General features: G+C 29.7%; 1 protein-coding gene across 1 annotated transcript in view; it reads left to right on the forward strand.

The window, feature by feature from the left end:
- The window catches only part of ERp44 (Endoplasmic reticulum protein 44), a 72542-nt gene that overhangs the window by 16271 nt on the left and 39470 nt on the right, over positions 1 to 16801 (forward strand). The window contains exons 4-6 of the mRNA XM_085810670.1: positions 2337 to 2382; positions 9593 to 9777; positions 14438 to 14553. Of these exons, the coding sequence (XP_085666796.1) occupies positions 2337 to 2382; positions 9593 to 9777; positions 14438 to 14553 (347 nt within the window). The remainder of the gene's footprint in view (positions 1 to 2336; positions 2383 to 9592; positions 9778 to 14437; positions 14554 to 16801) is intronic.

Raw genomic sequence — 16801 nt, forward strand, 5'->3', positions numbered from 1 at the left:
AAGCACATTTGGTGTTATGATCGCTTAAAAAAAAAGATGCCAAATTTCCAAATGCGAAAATATGTAAATTCGTGTTTATCTTACAAAATTTTGAATAAAAAAGTCTAATTTTTTGCAGTTATGCTTAAAAATACACCTACTTTAAGATGATGGTAAAAATTTTATAGGTTTTATTTCAAAATTTTTTCAAAAATTTATAAAAATTATTTTAAAATAGAAATTTAAAAAATAAAACACAAAAAATGGGTAAATTTTATTTGGAATTAACCTAAATTTTGAAATATGAAAGGAAAAATAATAAAAGTTTAATAAAAAAAGAGATATTAATAAATATTTACCATTGAGGAGCTAAAATTTTGAGAGCTAATATTTTAAAAACTACTCGTACGAGTATTACAAAACTTGGTGTTCTGGCATAATTTTAGTCGTAGAATCAAAATATGGAAAAATATTGATATGTTATTTCAAAAAAGTCTGATTTTGTGTCAAAATACCGATGTTAGAACAATGCTATATATAAATCTAATATATATCCTAAGTCGCACTTTCAAGACATGAAAAACGCAGTTTCAATTTTGTCAATCGGCCCAATAGAACGGGAGATGTAGCACTGTCCCCCCCCCTTTTTTTTTTGTGAGCAGTGTACATTACTAAGTTTATCCGCACAGTAATTTGCACATTCATTATAAATTTAATTTTTAATGTGTTGAAAAGTTTTTTTTTTTTTTTTTTTTTTTTGATAAATTAAAGCTTTTCCTACCCATCAGGATTATTTCAGCATAAGAAGGTTAGAATATGTAATTAGTATTTTTTACATCAGAATGATAATTAGTTGAATAAGCTGATTCAGTTGAATAAACTGCTCTATGAAGCGAATTTAAATCAATTTTGATTTCCTTTAAAATGATGCTGTCACACAGCATGATAACCTCCCGAATACTTTTGTTTTTTGGCAGGTGAACCTCCCGATTTTTTATTTCAAGGTTAACAACCATGTGAACTATTTCGTAGCATAATAATTTCTAAGATTTGAATTTTGCTCTTGTTATCAGACTTTCATTTTATAGCTTTTATTTTTTAGGCAGCTTTCATTTTATATTTCCTGCACTTCTGTTAAAAATGTGAAAATCCTTGTGTCATGTGTTAAGAATTCACAAATATTTTGTGAAATCTTCATTCTCAAAAAAAGAAACAATCTCAAAATTTGTATTTTTCATCAAGATAGGCCATATGTCCAGGAAGTAATATGAATCCATTTATATTAAAAGTGATAATTGTCTTCGTAAGAATCACTCACACAATCATGCCTTTTATTTAATCAGTTTTTTTTTTTTTTTTTTCCCCCCCCTGCAATAGTTTATACGACTTGGGGTTTGGCAAGAGATCAACAAGTGACTGTCCTGTTTCTTCAGAAAAGGAATTTTTTTCAAAAAAAAAAAAAAAATTGCATTCAAATAATCACTTTATGAAATTAAAATGTGTCTAAAAAATATTTATTGTTGGATCACAAGCTGTTCTCATTACTGGGCCCACCAGCGGCCGAGCGGTATAGACGCTGAACACTAGTAGTTCGGTCCGAAGTTCGAATCCCGCGAACAGGCTGGCTGCATGGGCATTTTCATGGTTTTTCCCATGTGTAACGTGTATACGAGCCACTTTCCCTTAAAAAGTCCTCCAAGAAGGCATCCCTCCCTTTAGGCAGATAGCCCTCATGTGCTTTGCCATAATTAAATAATCCAATCCAATCCTGCTCTCATTACTAATAATTTATTTGCTTAATGATATCCAGAATTAATTTTTGTTGAGTTTTATAAATATAAAGCATGCTTCAAACGAATCACAACAGAATAGTTGATTGGAATAATTACATGAGAGGGATAGGAATCAATTTCTTGTCATTTTCTCCTGTTTTTAAACAAAAGAAATCGATGAACTCTACAAAATTATGGAAATAGATGAAGCTTTCACAAAAAAAACAATATAATATAAATCATGTTCTCCCACGGTAGGGTTTTTGGAGAATTTTATCATGAAATGTGAGAATGTTTTCCTTGCTGCTGTTCCCGGTCATTCCCTTTTCCTAGTATTGAACTGTGGGGAAAAAGAAAGAAGCCAAAATGACCACCATGGCACTCAAACTGTGTTGTATAGCTCTTTCAGAAAAATACAATTAATAATTGTATGCACGGTTAATTAAGAAGCACAGTAAATAAGTGGATTTCATGCATTTATGATAACATATGTATTTTATTTATTTGTGCAGAAAAATGTACTTTATTGTGATAAATCATAAAATAAAAATGCTGAGAATGTTAATTATTTTTAATTTTCTTCAGCAAACTTCTAGAGTTTTATTTGGAAAAGTTGATTCTGTTGCAGAAAGTAAGAAAATTATTAATTATTCTTAACAATTATAATTCATGCTATTTTTCATGAAATTTATTAATTAGTTTTTATATAATTGTAAATTTTGTTCTTTTAACCGAATTCTTTTTTTGTATATATTAAATAATACATTTGCATTGATAAATTGATTTTGTTTCTGTCAATAATATGTTTGTCAGAAATGTGAAACATTGCATTACTTAGCATTTTCCATATTCATTTTCAGTTAAAAGAAATTACAGTTGACTGTGTTTATATTTTTTCTATATATCTATCTGTATACGTATTGTTTATCTGTAAAAATTGCAATGATAACAGAATGTTATAATATTTTATGTGCAGCTATATATATATACAGTGTAGATATTCAAAATGTGAAAGCTTTAAGTAATTATACTTAAAAAATATGAAGAGGAAACTTAAAATGAATCATCCTTATTAAAAGTTCTTTTGAGAAAATTTAACAATAAAAAAATATCTTTATTAAATTTTTCATTTACCCTATATCATGAACATAATTTTCAACACTTAATCATATTTAGTAACTTTCATCATTAAGACCTCTTTTTTTTTTTTTTTTTTTTTTTTTTTCTAAGTTATTTGTTCATCACATTTTGGAACTGACAACTGTTATAGGTATCATTCTTTTTATAAATTTTTGGTCAACACTGTCTGTTATTGCCCATAATATAGCTTCAGAGTAGGAGGGAATTGTTCATCATACAGAATAATGTTCATTTGCTCTATAGAATAATGTGTCGTTTTATTGAGATCTAAGAGATGTCTTACTTTTTTTGTTTTACCTTAAAGTTTATGTTCTTGCAGGAAGATATACATTCATTAGCAAACTAGCATTACTTTTGGCACCTATGGTATTCTTAGGTACCATCAAATGTTAGGTTTACAAATTAAAAAAATATGTTAAAACATCTCAATCATAGTAAATAAAATAACTACTAAAAATAAATAGCATTCCTTAATACTGCAGTGGATAAAACAATAAGATTATTAAATATTTATTCAATGTAAAAATGCAAAGAGAATAGCTCGTGGATGCTGTCCAGCCCTCCTAAGCAGTATAACACCAGTCTTGTGGCTATTGGACTATGTATAGTAACTGTAAAGAGATATTGTCTGTTTTTGCGGACAAAATGATGTATAAATTTTTGTCAAAGTTTTATAGTTTTAGCATATACGTGTCCTATAAGGCAACTCCCGAAATATCAATGGCCTCTGAATTTAGTTTAAATAAGTAATTATTTGGAACAAATAATGTTCTTGCATCTGGCAACACTATAGAAGCAGGTGCCACGTCATGGACTTACATGTACACTGATTCCCCCCCCCCCTCCTAAAAAAACATTTCCATATCTCCCATTCTAGGGGCTGACTGACAAAATTTAACTTGTGTTCTTCATTTCTCGAAAGCACAACTTAAAATATATATTCGACTTGTATATAGCTTTGCTTTAATTTAGGTATTTTGATAAAAAATCTGAGTTTTCTGAAATGACATACTGATTTATTTCCATATTTCGATCCTATGCATCGAATTATTGTCAAAGTGCCAAGTTTTATAAAAATCATCTGGACAGTTTTTTAAAAATTAGGTCCCAAAATTTTAGCTCCTCGATGTTAATTAAGTTTGATATGTATTTATTATTCTCTTTTTTAATTAAACTTACTTGAGTCTATCACTTTCAAAATTTAGGTTCAATCTAAATAAAATTTGCCCATTTTTCTGATTTATATTTAAAATTTGTACTTTAAAGTTAGTTTTATAAATTTAATATATCCATGAATTTATATATTAGCACATTTTGAACTTTGTGATATTTGTTATAAGCGATAATGATGCCAAATATAGTTTATGTACTTCCTTATAATCTTCAGTGAATTGCAACAGTTATTTTTAACCTTAAATTTCCACATAAACTTTTACTGTGGATAATTCATGGGAAATTTCTTAATTTTCATTTTTATTAATAATGCCTATTTATTAATACATGAAAAGCTATTTTTTGATTACTGAAGAATAGTAATATAAAGTTTAAAGATGTTCTTTTTTGCTTTCATAACAGTAAATTTTTACCTTTGCCATTTTAATGTCTATTATTTTACTTCATTTCATTTTGTACAGAATAAAATTTATTTTGCTGATTTCATATTTGTGCATCATTACGAATAAGTCTTTACTATAACTTCTTTCCGTATTCCTCACCAGAAGGCAAGTTTTGTGTGTATTTAAGTTGAGGGTTTTGAATCCTTAGTTTAGAGAGCTTCTGGCAATCATGTATTGCTGTTAGTATTTTTAACCAGCTCTGTTTAAAAATTATATTCTGGTTGTAGCATTCTTGCTAGTCGCTGCTTTAAATTGTCTTTTGTGTTCATTTAAAATATTCACAAGTTGTGCCTTTATGTTTAAACTAGAAGTAAAATAAAAAGGTTATTTAAGCCTTTTGTATTTTGCAAGTTAATCAAGATGTAATGATAACTTGCTATCTGTCTCATAGGGTCTACAAGATTTAACTGTTGTTTCCAGTTACAATAGCTACTGTTCAAGTTATAATTTACTATTTGATTTGCAAATATTTAAAGTATTACTTATATTTTAAACACAAAACAGTAGTGTTTCGTTAACGCTTTAGTTTTCAAACTACCAGACTGTAGTGCAAATGAACATTTAGTATTATATTTGCTGTTATATTTACTTGGTGTTTGTTCTTGAAATCTAAGCTAAAAATGGGAGAAAGATCAAAAGAAACATTGCACACTAAATATAATAAGTTGACTCATATATTTTACTAGTGCAGATTTAAAGCATTGGCTAGCAAGAATGCTAAAGATGAATATTATAAATATAAATTTTAAAAATAACTATTTAAAGTGCTGTAATTCAACCATGCAATTCAAAGAATTAAACTGAAATTCTAAAAAGAAAAAAGTAAATATAACAAGTGTTATTAAAAAATATAGTATGAAGTAAAATATATATGCAAAAAAAGTAAAATACTTTTTTCCAGTCTTGTAGAATGAAAGGGAAATTGAAATAGGTTACCTTAAACTGAGGAGTTTGGCATGAATTAATCACGGCACAAAGTGGAAAAAGTGTGCTACAATAAATTTACGAATTACTGATTAAATTTCATGCCAAGTTTTACAAAATTTGGTTTTTAGGCATAATTTGAGTTATATAATCAAAATATGAATAAAAATAAGCATGTTATTTCAGAAAAGTTAGGTTTTTATGTCAAAATGAATATCTTAGCTTACATATGTGTCGTGTTTTCAGAACATGAAAAGTGCAAGTCAAATTTTGTCAATTGGCCGAGTAAAATGGAGGATATAAAATTTCCCCGTCTTTTATAGACTAAGTGTATCACTAAGAAGTTTCGTTGTAAATTGTCCAATCGGCGTAAAATATATAAAGTGTGGACCTAATCATGGAACTAATGAAAAGAAGAAAATAGGAAACAAGCTTTAAGTTAAAAGTCATAAAAGCAGGCTAAAGAATCTGAACAACTGTGTTCCAACAAGGATGAAGATCTCATTAAAAGTAATTGCAATGAAAAAAAAAAAAAAATGTTCTATGAGGAGAGGAATAGCTTGCTGGTCAGATTTAGAAAATAACATTTCAGAAGGGATACAAGAACAGAGGCAGATTTGTTATGTTTTTACAAGAAATATAAGTAGTTCTTATGTATTGAAAGGAGTACAGGCCAATCTAGAACAAGATAAAGAATTTAAAAGCAAGAGTAGGTTGGTGCAGTCATTTCATGAACAAGAAAAAAAAATCTGGTACTATGGCAGAAAATAAAAATAGCTCAGAAATTACCACTAGATCTTGACCATAAAGTCACGAGTTTTCACAAGTTATTGTATGAGGCAAAAATATGACTTTTGATTATCTAATATTGGAAATATGTATCAAACACTAATGAACTTCGACTTGATAAGCAATTATGAAAACAAAAGGCGTAAAAACTGTTCGGGTCAGAAGTACAGGCTATGAAAAGACAGGTTTACGGTAGTATTAACGTGCATGAGGAAAACTACTCCTAAAATAAAATTCCCACCTGTCATTTTCTTTTTATGAAAAGATGTGAAGATAGAATGATTTAAAATTTTACAATGAAAATGTGTGGCAGAAGAGACCAGGTGTACTATGAAATCAATGCATTTCGTTCATGAGGAATATATTTCTCAATTATGTAATTGAGAACACTAAAAATCGCTTAGCAAGGAACAATACGAAGATTACTGTTATACCAGAGGGTTTAACTTTGATGCTACAATCTTTATATGTCTCCCTGAATAAACCATTCAAAGATCACATCTCTGAACAATGAAATAACTGGATGATTAGTAGCAAAAAGTTACAAAAGCTGGAGCTATGCAGGCTGTAACATTTGATGTGCTATGTGATTTCATAATCAAATTGTGAGAAAAAAGTAAAAGTGGAAACAGTGATTAAATCCTTCTAAAGTTATGAATTTCTAATGCTATGGATGGCAGTGAGGGTGACTTGTTATGGGATATTGATTAAAAAAACTGAAATTGACTTGCTAGGTACAAAATGGAGCACGTATATGATGAACCTCTTAACAATATAAGAATATATTTGAGGAGCTATTTGTTATAGATGATAAGTGTAAGAATTTTGCAGGATTTTAAATATATTGGTGAGTGATTTTTATATTTTATAATGGTTTTAATTTATATAATTTTTTCTGTGTTTGCCCTATAAGACAATCCCGAATACTGGGGGCTTTTTTAATGTTTCAGCTATTCTATATGGGAAGTTATTTAAGTCTTTCAGTGTTTTTAAAATAATAGTAGTAAGGATAAAACTAATTGTAAGAAATCGGATATAATGATGAAATCAGATATAATTATATATAATTATATATATGAGAATGTTATTGTGATTTGATTATTCAGTAATTCATACAGTAAGCTAAAATTAATGTCTAGACCAAGAAAAAAAAAAAAAAAAAAAAAAGCTGAATATTTGAGGTTCTTTAACCCTTTAACTGTCATGGTCATGCCCGAGATAATCTCGGGCACAGCACTGGTGTTCGAAAATGTCACGCCCGAGTATTACTCGGGGTTTTTTTTTTTTTTTTTTTTTTTTTTTTTTTTTTGAGTGCATCGTATTGTTATACCCGAATATATATCAGGATACGTTTATTTCGGCTTCATCTCTTTGTCAAACCCGACTGTATCTCGGGAAAAGTTAATGTGCGCTCAATTCAATAGATGACAGCACTTTAACTGAAGATTTCAAAGGTTAGAGGTTATAAGTTCTTTGGTTCAAAGTGCACGGGATCTTTTTGTTGTAAAATGGCGTCCAGTTCTTTGAAACGTTATATAGATGATTTAGATTTTTCTACCGAAGATGAAGGATGTGTGTTTGATAAGCAGTATTCGTGATACTTCCATGGTCAGCCTCAAAAATGAAGATATACTCAAGCCGAAGATTGTTTCTGACTACAGTCTAACTATGGGTGGTGTAGATCGCTGTGATTAGGAAATATCCTTTCATCCAACAATCCGAAAACGTCAGAAAAAATATTATAAAAAGATATTTTTACATTTACTAGACAAGGTACTTTGGAACTCATATTTACTCTATAAAAATGTAGTTGGGAAACGTATTGCATTTTTAGAATTTTGAATCCAAGTTGTAGAAGAGCTTTTACATAAATATGATGCAGCTTCTGGACAAAAGAATGTTGGCAGACCATCTACAATAGATAACCTTGCCCGTCTTACTGAATGACATTTTATTTCCTATATTCCTCCTACTCCTGTAAAACGTGAGCCTACAAGACAGTGCAAAGTGTGTTGTTCAAAAAAGGATAAAAATGCGAAAAAGATAAATAAGGAAGGAAACACGGTGCTGGTGTAGTGATTGTGGAGTTGGTTTGTGCTTGGAAAAGTGTTTCCAGTTGTACCATACAAGACTGAATTACTGAACTACTGATACGCATTCACTTTTATTTATTTTTTTCCATTTATTTATTTTTTAGAAAATAATTAATCTTCTTTCATTTCTAGAAAATAATGCTCCACTAGAAGCAAACTTTACAACTGCCATTTTGAGTGGCAGCCGCCTCAAGCAAATACGCAGTTTCTACAAAACTTTAAAAATTTTACCCATGTACTTCAAAATATCAATTTTTAACTACTTAAGTATATTTTATTTTGTACTAAACATTTGATTTTTCCAATAAAAAAAATTGACAATTTGTGTACCCAAATCATCAAAATAACTCGACAGTTAAAGGGTTAATGTTCATAACAAGAATTCTGAATTTTAATCAATTTCATTGGCAGTTATGTGCATTGTAAAACTCCTTCCTACACACTAACAGCTAATGCAAAAAAAAAAAAAAAAAAGTTCACACAGTTGTTATTGAATGGAATACTTGTAGTGTGTATCTGCTTGTATGATAGAATTTTGTTAAACCACTAATGTGTATAATTTAAGCTCACTTTTGGTTAAACAAAATTAAATTTCATGAAAATTCATTGTGGGGGCAGATTTGTAAGTTTTTTTTTTTTTTTTTCTTTTTTTAAATAGGCAAGGAAATTAAATTTAAAAAATACTCCATATATTTATAACTTATTTAAAGAACTGCTATGATTAAAGTAGTATAACATTTTCTGCATATATGCAAGGGCTCTTTTTTATGGTAAACACAAATAATTAGTTGCAGAATTTTTCTTTGAGGTGTTTTGTGAATGATAGTCACATGCCTGCTAAAAAGTTAGAGGCAAAGCAGCATGCCACAAAGATGTGATAACCCATGGCGTTTCTGAATTAATGTTACTTATGTTTCTTGCTTTTTAAATTTTATTGATTGCTCTTTTATGGAATTCTTTCTGTGCTACCATTTTGAAAATGATTGTTGCCTTTCGTGCATTAGCTTGGCGAAAAATTAGCTGCTAAAATTTCTTTGACGTTTCAGTGGTGCTAATAATCGGAAAATGTAAATAAATCTTTATTTGTGTGTGTGTAATATATAATCAAGAAAATATTTATTTATGGCCTTTTCGGGGAGTTGAGGCTTTTGGGCAAATCTTTTATCACTTGAAGGGTAAATATGTAAAGAATGATGTTTATTTCAAATCTAATCAGTCATTTTAAATAATTTTGTAGATTAAATAGGCAAACAGATCTCATATTTATTTATTTATATAGCAAATTTAGCTCAGCGTTTCAAAATCTCTAAGTATCCTACTCTGAAATTGATTAGAAATGGAAAGCTGATGAAACGAGAATACAGAGGTCAAAGATCTCTGGAAGCTCTCACAGATTACATCAGAGAACTATTGAGGGATCCTGTAAAAGAATTAGAAAGTGCAATCGATATTCAAAATGTTGATGTAAGTTTATTGCATAAGCCTTTAATTTTTTTTAAATGTATTGTATTATACCCAGTGTTTATTTTTACAAGTTGTACTTGATGGTTATGCAATATTTATTTTGTTTATTAGCAAGCCTAATTTACAAAGTAAAGATTTATTCCAGTCATTTTTTTACATGTGCTTATTAATAAGCTATTAATTTTTTAGTAAACTTCATTTTAAACTAAAAGATGCATGAAATTAGCATTTTACCAAGTTATTATAAAATTAGCAATTTACTAATTTCTCTTAGAACAGTGTTATATTGTTCCATGTAAATTGTTTGCATAAACATTTTATAATTAAATTAACTTGGGAAAAAAGAAACGTGTAACAAAGAAAGTGAAAATAATAAGTAAAGCTTTTCTGCAAAATTTCTACCTTTTGCTGTAAGTTGTAGTGAAAGGAAAAAATGCTATTAATATATTTCACATTCAGGGAACAGAAACTGTAAAAGATTTTTAAATGATTAGAAGATATGGCTTGTCATTTAAGTTTTAAAATTTTCATCTTAGTTGGGTTGATATCTAGGACTAGCTGAATGAATGTTGTTAATGGGTTTCTCCATGTGTAATATAAATAAAAGCTAGTTTCTCTTAGAAAGTCTGTATGAAGACATCATTTCCTTTATGTAAATAACCAGTTGTGCTTTATCTCATTCAATGAAACAAACACAGGTGATTAAAAAAATTGGGGTAAAAAAAAATTTAACAAAATATTGATACATTTTTGGTATTTTGTGTTAGAAACTACATTTAATTATAGTGCATGCTCAAAGTCTAAATTGCTGATAATTGCGTTCTGGAATTAATTCTTGTAATACAGTAGCTTGACAGCATAAATATTATTATTGTCTCCATTTGTAACAAAAATTCTATACAGTCAAAAGTCGTTAATTCGGACACCCATAATTCGGAATGATCTATAATTCGGACCTCAAAACTAAAAACTTTCTGCGCATGCGCCGCGTTGACACATGCGCAAAAGCGTTTACGCGTGCGCGTGAGGCCTTTTACGACTGCGCATATGAGTGTGCGCAAGTGCAGAATATGTTTTCGCGTGCGCGTTTTATGTATAATGGACGTATAAGCTAAAATTATCTAATTATCTATTTCAGTTAATGTTGATGATTGCGTTGTTCCTTAATTTTCGAATTGGATCCGGCTTATTATTTTTTGCAGACTGTAAGAGCAATTTTATAAAAGTAAGCTTAAACTTTCGATTATATCAAATAGAATTTCCGATATATATTTGTTAATATGTAAAGGATCTAAAGCGAAAGTATGTTTTGAAATCCGAAATCTGTTTATCAATTTCACGCTGCTCAGCGGGGGTAACGCCCCACCCCCCGCCGGGCGCGTAATGATTTGGAAGTTGATCTGTCAACACTATCCTTATCTTCAGCGCAGATGTTTTTATTTTATTTGGCTTATAATTGAAGATCAGATGTTTTTATTTTATTTGGCTTATAATTCCTTACCAAATGTAGTATTTCATCTCGATATGCTCCGTCTTTGATATGATTTAAAACAAGGTCCTCGTCATTATAATTCGCTTCTGATAGCGAAGAAAAGTGACAGAGGTTATTGAAAACGAAAAAATTTCGATTGACAAATTAGTCGGTGTTCTCGACACAGCAATTATAGGACTTGAACAGCGGAACTTTGTAACTAAACAAGAAATTATGTCTGTTTAATAGAATTAAAGAGAAAGTATTATCACATGAAACGAAGCAAAACTTAAATAACTTACATTGAAAGAAATGTTTATTTAAGTAAACAAATAAATATTAAGCTTTTTCTTTTTGCAAATTTTGATACCCTTTAGATCATAATTGTTCTTTATTTCATAAATTAGGGTTTCATATTTTTAATTTTAGAATTTCTGCATGCCATCTTACGAGATTTAAACTGATGATCTATAATCCGGAAAAATCGATAATCCGGAATCGCCGAAGTCCCGACGAGTCCGGATTAACGACTTTTGACTGTACAATTTTTTGTAGAAAGTTGCCTTCAAAGGCACTCTTGATAGTAATTAGCATTGTTTTGCCGTAATTAACTTATCCTGTTGAAGTTAAGATTTCAGGTGAAAAAATGAAACTTTAATTATATGTTTGCGTGATAATCAACACTTCTTTGGCAACTAGAAATATTGTATTATCATTGTTTATCTGATTTTTGGATACAGTTGCTTTCTGTATTGTTTTTCCATTTGTTTGGTTGATGTTGCTAAAGTTAATGCACAGCGTCTATTTCTGTTCATGGCAAATCTCAAATTTTAACAATTTCTCCCTTTTCAACTGAACAAACAAATGCAAATATTAAATGACTTTTGCAAAGTCAGAAAAGATGTATTTCTAGAAATATGTTTACAGTGGGCAGTCTTTAAAATCACTGATGAAAAATCACTTCTTGACAACACAAGCATTTCCAAGTACAGCACAAATCACAAAGTTAAGCAACATTGATTTTTTTTTTTACACTTGAATTTCAGTCATTTCTTGATTGTTTTGATCTTTGGAGGATCTTTAAAATCATTTTACATATGTTTTGCAACAGAAAAGAAATATCATATCCATTTCTAACAATCACATTTGCCCATTTAAGGTTACTTTTCCTGAAAAGTCAAAAATAAAAGCTGCAATATAGAGAAGAGTAATTTATTGAAAAAATAATTTTTCTCCTCTATGCTGAAGCTTCAATTAAGCCTTTCAATGTATATTCTAGCTGGAATCTGTCAACATGCCATTTATATTAAAAAATATTATGGATCATCATCTGTTAGGAATGACACGGCTCTGAAATGTAGAGTGAAAATGTCTTTTTTCCAATGTTTAGCCAAGTTGTTGGAAAAATATAAAATAGTTATCAGAAGGAAAGGAATTTGCATAATTTGCAGATACTCGTATTAAATTTGTAAGGTTTTTCTGCGCAGCAGAATACATCAAACTAAATGGTAGCAAAGTTGTGTTGATTTAACTGAGGGTTGAGGTAGTAAAGCTTCATTATTCCATGAATTGATAATTTTGCTAAATAGAAACATCATTGGATTACATAGGAAATTATCCATAAGAAAATCCTGCCTAATAATATAACTTCTCAGATGTAGTTAAAATATTTTGTTTTCACCATTAGTATTTGAAGTGCTTGATTTCAGCTTTTAGTTTTTCTTGTGAAAATTATATGAATTCTATTAATTCTGGATTTCAGTTAACTTCAAAGTGCAGATATCTCAAAGAAATGATTTTTAGAATACTTTTCGCAATCTGATTTGCTGATAATTGGAATAATTTTGCTAGTCTTTGAGATCAAACTGACAGGGGTCCACTATACCTAATATTTTGAATTTGTTGCTGCAGTTGTATTAATACATTTATTTACAGTATTTCACTACAAGAATACTGTAAATACAGTCAAAAGTCGTTAATCGGGACTTCGGCGATTCCGGATTATCGATTTTTCCGGATTATAGATCATCAGTTTAAATCTCGTAAGATGGCATGCAGAAATTCTAAAATTAAAAATATGAAACCGTAATTTATGAAATAAAGAACAATTATGATCTAAAGGGTATCAAAATTTACAAAAAAAAAAAAAAAAAAAAAAAAAAAAAAAAAAGCTTAATATTTATTTGTTTACTTTATTAAACATTTCTTTCAATGTAAGTTGTTTAAGTTGCTTCTTTTTATGTGAAATACTTTTTCTTTATTTCTATAAACAGACATAATTTCTTGTTCAGCTACAAAGTTCCGCTGTTCAAAGTCCCGTAATTGCTGTGCCGAGAATACCGACTAACTTGTCAATTGAAATTTTTTCGTTTTCACTAACCTTTCTGTCACTTTTTTCATGTCTTTATCCATTTTTTGCATACAGCACTTCCACTTTTTGTTTGATGGACATTGAAACATACTTTCGTTTTGTAGAGCTCCAGCATCGGAAATTCTATTTGACATAATCGAAAGTTCAAGTTTACTTTTATAAAATTGCTCTTACAGTCTGAAAAAAGTAATAAGCCGGATCCAGTTCGAAGATTAAGGAAGAACGCAATCATCAACATTAGCTGAAATAGATAATTTTAGCTTATACCATCCGTTATACATTAAACGCGCACGCGAAAACGTATTCTGCACTTGCGCACACGCATTATGCGCAGTCGTAAAGGTCTTACGTGCATGCGTAAACGCCTATGCGCATGTGTCAACGCAGCGCATGCACAGAAAGTTTTTAGCTTTGAGGTCCGGATTATAGATCATTCCGGATTATGGGTGTCCAAATTAACGACTTTTGACTGTATATATCGCTACAGTAGTAATAAAAATAAATACTTAAATAGATCCCTACAGTAATAGTGATATATTTATTACTGTGTATTTAATGCTTCTACAGTAGTAATGATATATTTACTTATTGATTAGATATATATGAAGATAATTTTGATGTCCTAATGAATCATTTACTGTTATAAAATATTTTATTTTCAATGGTGATTCTAGAGGATTACTAGCTTTATAATTTGTGGACTTGCTGTAGTCAATAAAATTATCACTTCGTAGGAGTATTATTTAAAGTCCTGGCTTTTTTTTTTTTTTTTTTTTTTTTTTTTTTTGGTATATTTTTCTAATTGTTAATTTTTTCAGATGAATAAGAGAAAAACAATCATTTACATCCCAGACAAAGCATCTCCCATCTATGAAATATTTTTGAAAGTAGCCATGGATTTAAGAGATGATTGTCAATTTTTCATTGTCAAAGGGTAAGATATAAAAAAATTGATAGATATTTATAAAAGTAATTTATGTTTGTGCCGTGTATAAAAAAAAAAAAAAAAAAAAAAATGTCAGATTTCAACTTATTTTGCATGTAGATATTTTGGTACTTTTATGCTAATAGAGCTGTAATTAACACCAGACATAAACATTGGCTTTGAAAATCTGAGTGAATAGTGGCACAAGCTGGGCACAATGGTGAATTTGTGCCATTTCCTGATTTTTTTTTTTTTTTTTTTTTTTTTTTTTTTTAAGCACAAATAGACTGCTACGAGAGAATGTGATTTGTTTACCCTTAAAAATTCGGAGAATCGCACCAATTCGGCATCATGCATTGGATGCATTAAGTATTGCACAGCTATTCATGATAGGATATAAACAGGCAACCAAGTCCGGGGACCAGCACCCCATTAACCGGAAAGCACTGATATTTCAAACTGCTTTTAAAGCCCTGCCTTATACTATCCCAGAGTTCGTAGCGGTCCTTACAAGTGCTTATTAGTCCTTATATTTGAAAATAAAATATAAAGGCCCTTATAGGTTCTTATTTTTTCTTTAAAGCCCCCCTTTTTTTGGGGGGGTGCTTATTTTTTGCTTTTAGTGCTTTTTTTAATGAATGCTCATTTTTTCCCCGTACCAAAGCCAAAACTAAATCTACAACTTTTCTTCCTTATATGCAGCGTCAGATAGTGAATCATACTCCCGAAAATTGCTTTTCCCCCCTTTCTCTGCATTAACGTAACCTATGGTACAGACAGGTGCGAGAGTACAGACAGGTGCACGTCGTTCTATTGGTTAAAGAATTGCGAAAACGATAGAAAATTACGGTACATTCGGTATTCTTTTCCTCCCACCCAAATATTACACACGTTTGAATTTCTATCAAGATTTTAATAATTTGCATTCTCGTTCCGCGGAGTCAGTTCATATTCGTGTTTATTATGATCGTTATGCTTATATTATGAGTATATGCATGAATATTTATAATAATATAGTGACTGCTGAAGTATAAACTTCCAAAAAGGGGTGTGTTTTTACACAGAATAGATTTCTAAGGAATAATATTCGGAATGGCTTAAATAAAAGCCCTTTCTCCACAAAATCTCTAATATTGAAGCAGCAGACTTTTTTTTTTTTTTTTTTTTTTTTTTTTTTTTTTTTTTTTTTTTTTGTCACTGTCCAATCTGGATTGAATAGGAATAAAATTTTTGCTGTCTACCCAACCCAAGCTAAGATTGATTCTATTCCGGAAATTCAACGCAGTGTGTTCAAAATTAGAATCAGAAGCACCCCAGATTAGTAAGTCTCTTTCTTTTCCTTTATTTAGTTCTTTATTCTCTGAATACCGGCAGCTGTTGATTCCGATTGCATAATATCACATGTGGAAGAATTATGCCGCACGTATTGCTCAATAACGTTTGCGGGATTTTGCAGAGATAATTAATTTTGATGTCTGAGATTTGTTTATGAATACTTAAAAGAGTTTTACTGTGCTTTCTAAGCAGAATATTTCTCAGTTCCGTTGGTCTATTTTTATATGATGCACATATCGAAATGTCAAAATCATTTATTTAGCCGAGAAATCTAAAGAACGGGTACAATCTCCCCCACTCCTCTTTTTCCAGTTACTATCCAGAATATTCGGCAATTTCTCAGTGTGCGGGTTAGTTAAGCTTTTACTGTTAAAGGATGACTGCATGAAGCAATTTCCCGTCTTCTCATTTCAGAAATGTGCCTCTTTTTTACTTAAATTACTTTGCTTGGAATATATGTTAAGGGAAAACTGTTATGTAATGAAAATTTAGAAAATGTTCAGAATTTTAATTTAAGTTAAATTATTTAAATATTAATATGAGTGGAAAAAGAGATTGTATTTATTATCAGGTGCCAAACGAATACAATTAATATGGCTTATTATTATTTATTTTCTATATTTTGAACTGAAATTTCATCATTAAATCTTGTAATATAGTTTAGTTCTGCATAGTTTTTTTTTCTCTCATTGAAAATAATTCTGTAAATTGAACTGTCATTTAAAATTAAAAAAAAAAAAAAAAAAAGTGGTACTATTCTGTTTTGAGGGCCTTAACAAAATTGCTACGAAAATGTATGCACAAAAACTCCAAATCTAGCAAACGCGCCCCCACTCAGTCATGTTTAGCTTTTTTCATGTAAATTATAATAATAAAAAAGTATTATATGAAATTAACCTTTCATTTAAATTAAAACATCAGT

This window comes from Stegodyphus dumicola, chromosome 2 (genome assembly GCF_044657685.1).
Source record: "Stegodyphus dumicola isolate Sdum_Otavi_A_Nest chromosome 2, ASM4465768v1".
NCBI classification, from domain to species: Eukaryota; Metazoa; Arthropoda; class Arachnida; order Araneae; family Eresidae; genus Stegodyphus; species Stegodyphus dumicola.